Here is a 1,492-nt window from a genome sequence, read left to right on the forward strand (position 1 = left end):
CTGGCAGGTTCTGAATATAGCTGTGCACTGGAGGTCTCAGCTGCCACTTGTCCCTTGCCCTGACGATTGCAATGCCTGCTGGGTGCAGTAATGCTCCATTTTTTGTTTCTTCCGTCTCTCAGGCTGGATTCAGAAGGCATTGACTTGCTGATGAACCTCCTTCTGGTGAGTGTTAGAGCAGTCCAGGGGGATGGAAAAGGGATTTGCTGAAGTGAAGATACTCAGGCTGCTCTCCCACTGATTTTGGAGCAATGGTGTGTGCAGCGTTTGGAGACGCTGTCACCCACATGGCACACAAAATCGCTTGGGCACTCGGGTGTGCACAGGTGCCCAAACGTGCATGCACCCTGCGCGGGCGTCTCCGTGACCGCCGAGTGCCATCTCCCACGTGCAGACTGTCTGTAACGGCCTTTCTCTGGGGTTTTGTGCAGTACGAAGCCAAAGGGCGGATTTCGGCGGAGGCAGCCCTGCGGCACCCTTACTTCAAGAGCCTGGGAGAGCGGGTGCATCTCCTGCCCGACAGTAAGTGCTCGCCGTCCTCTTGCCTGGGGAATGGGGAGAAAAGAGTTTCTGCACAGGCCAAGGGGGGCAGGTGGTTTGCAGCCAGGTTTCTTTGGGTGCTCCTGCAGCAGGGTGGGGGCTTGGTGGCTGGCAGAGCAAGAAGCAATTTGGGTAGGACAAGGTAAAGTAGGAGTAGGAGCGAAGAGCTCTTATGAGGTGCAGTGCTGCACCTCCCAGCTCCAGGTTTGCAGACCCAGCTCAGTCACCTGGTCTGACCCCTCTCTCTCTGCCCCCTCTGCCTAGATGCATCCATCTTCTCCCTGAAGGAGATCCAGCTTCAAAAGGACCCTGGCTACCGAGGCTCAGCCTTCCAGCAGTCAGGTAGGACTGGGGAAAATCACGCTGACCTCTCCCAGATGGTGCCACGGACTGCGCTGGCTAAGAAAAAGCCAAACCTGCTCCCTGCTTTAGTCCACAGATTACCCCTGGGGCATCCTTGCTTGTCACCTAGGTGGTATCAAAGCCACATCTAGGTGCTCTGAGGCACAGCTCCCTCCTCTGTGAATGCCGTGGGCTTGTAATTTCCTAACCCAGGGCACCACAGGGCTCAGCTTCTCCGCGAAGTGCCACTCGCCATCTGACCTCTCTGACCCATCTCTCTCTCTCTCTTCCTCAGCCCGAGGGAAGAACAGGAGGCAGAGTATATTTTAAACCTGGATCTCGTGTTCCTCTTGTCACCATGGAGATCAAAGCACTGAAAAAGGAGATGGCGACACGCTCCCACCTGACCCACCGCGCAATTACTGACTCGAGCAAAAAAAAAAGCCCCTAGGCCCCCCCCTGCCTGTCCCCACACCCACAGCCCCTAACAGCTGCTGTCGATGGGTCTGTGGCCTTTTTTTCCCCCCTTGTTTTCATGTTGTACCCATCAGACGTAAGCTGCCACCCTCTGTGCAGGTGCTTTAGTGAGGAGCTGCCCCAGGAACTGCCC

General features: G+C 56.3%; 1 protein-coding gene across 1 annotated transcript in view; it reads left to right on the forward strand.

Moving 5' to 3' along the window:
* The window catches only part of CDK18 (cyclin-dependent kinase 18), an 11,468-nt gene extending 10,256 nt beyond the window's left edge, over nucleotides 1-1,212 (forward strand). Inside the window, exons 13-16 of the mRNA XM_009869221.1 lie at nucleotides 120-165; nucleotides 432-522; nucleotides 805-882; nucleotides 1,178-1,212. Of these exons, the coding sequence (XP_009867523.1) occupies nucleotides 120-165; nucleotides 432-522; nucleotides 805-882; nucleotides 1,178-1,212 (250 nt within the window). The remainder of the gene's footprint in view (nucleotides 1-119; nucleotides 166-431; nucleotides 523-804; nucleotides 883-1,177) is intronic.
* Nucleotides 1,213-1,492: the final 280 nt, after the last annotated feature.

This window comes from Apaloderma vittatum, unplaced genomic scaffold, assembly GCF_000703405.1.
Source record: "Apaloderma vittatum isolate BGI_N311 unplaced genomic scaffold, ASM70340v1 scaffold14965, whole genome shotgun sequence".
Lineage (NCBI taxonomy): Eukaryota > Metazoa > Chordata > Aves > Trogoniformes > Trogonidae > Apaloderma > Apaloderma vittatum.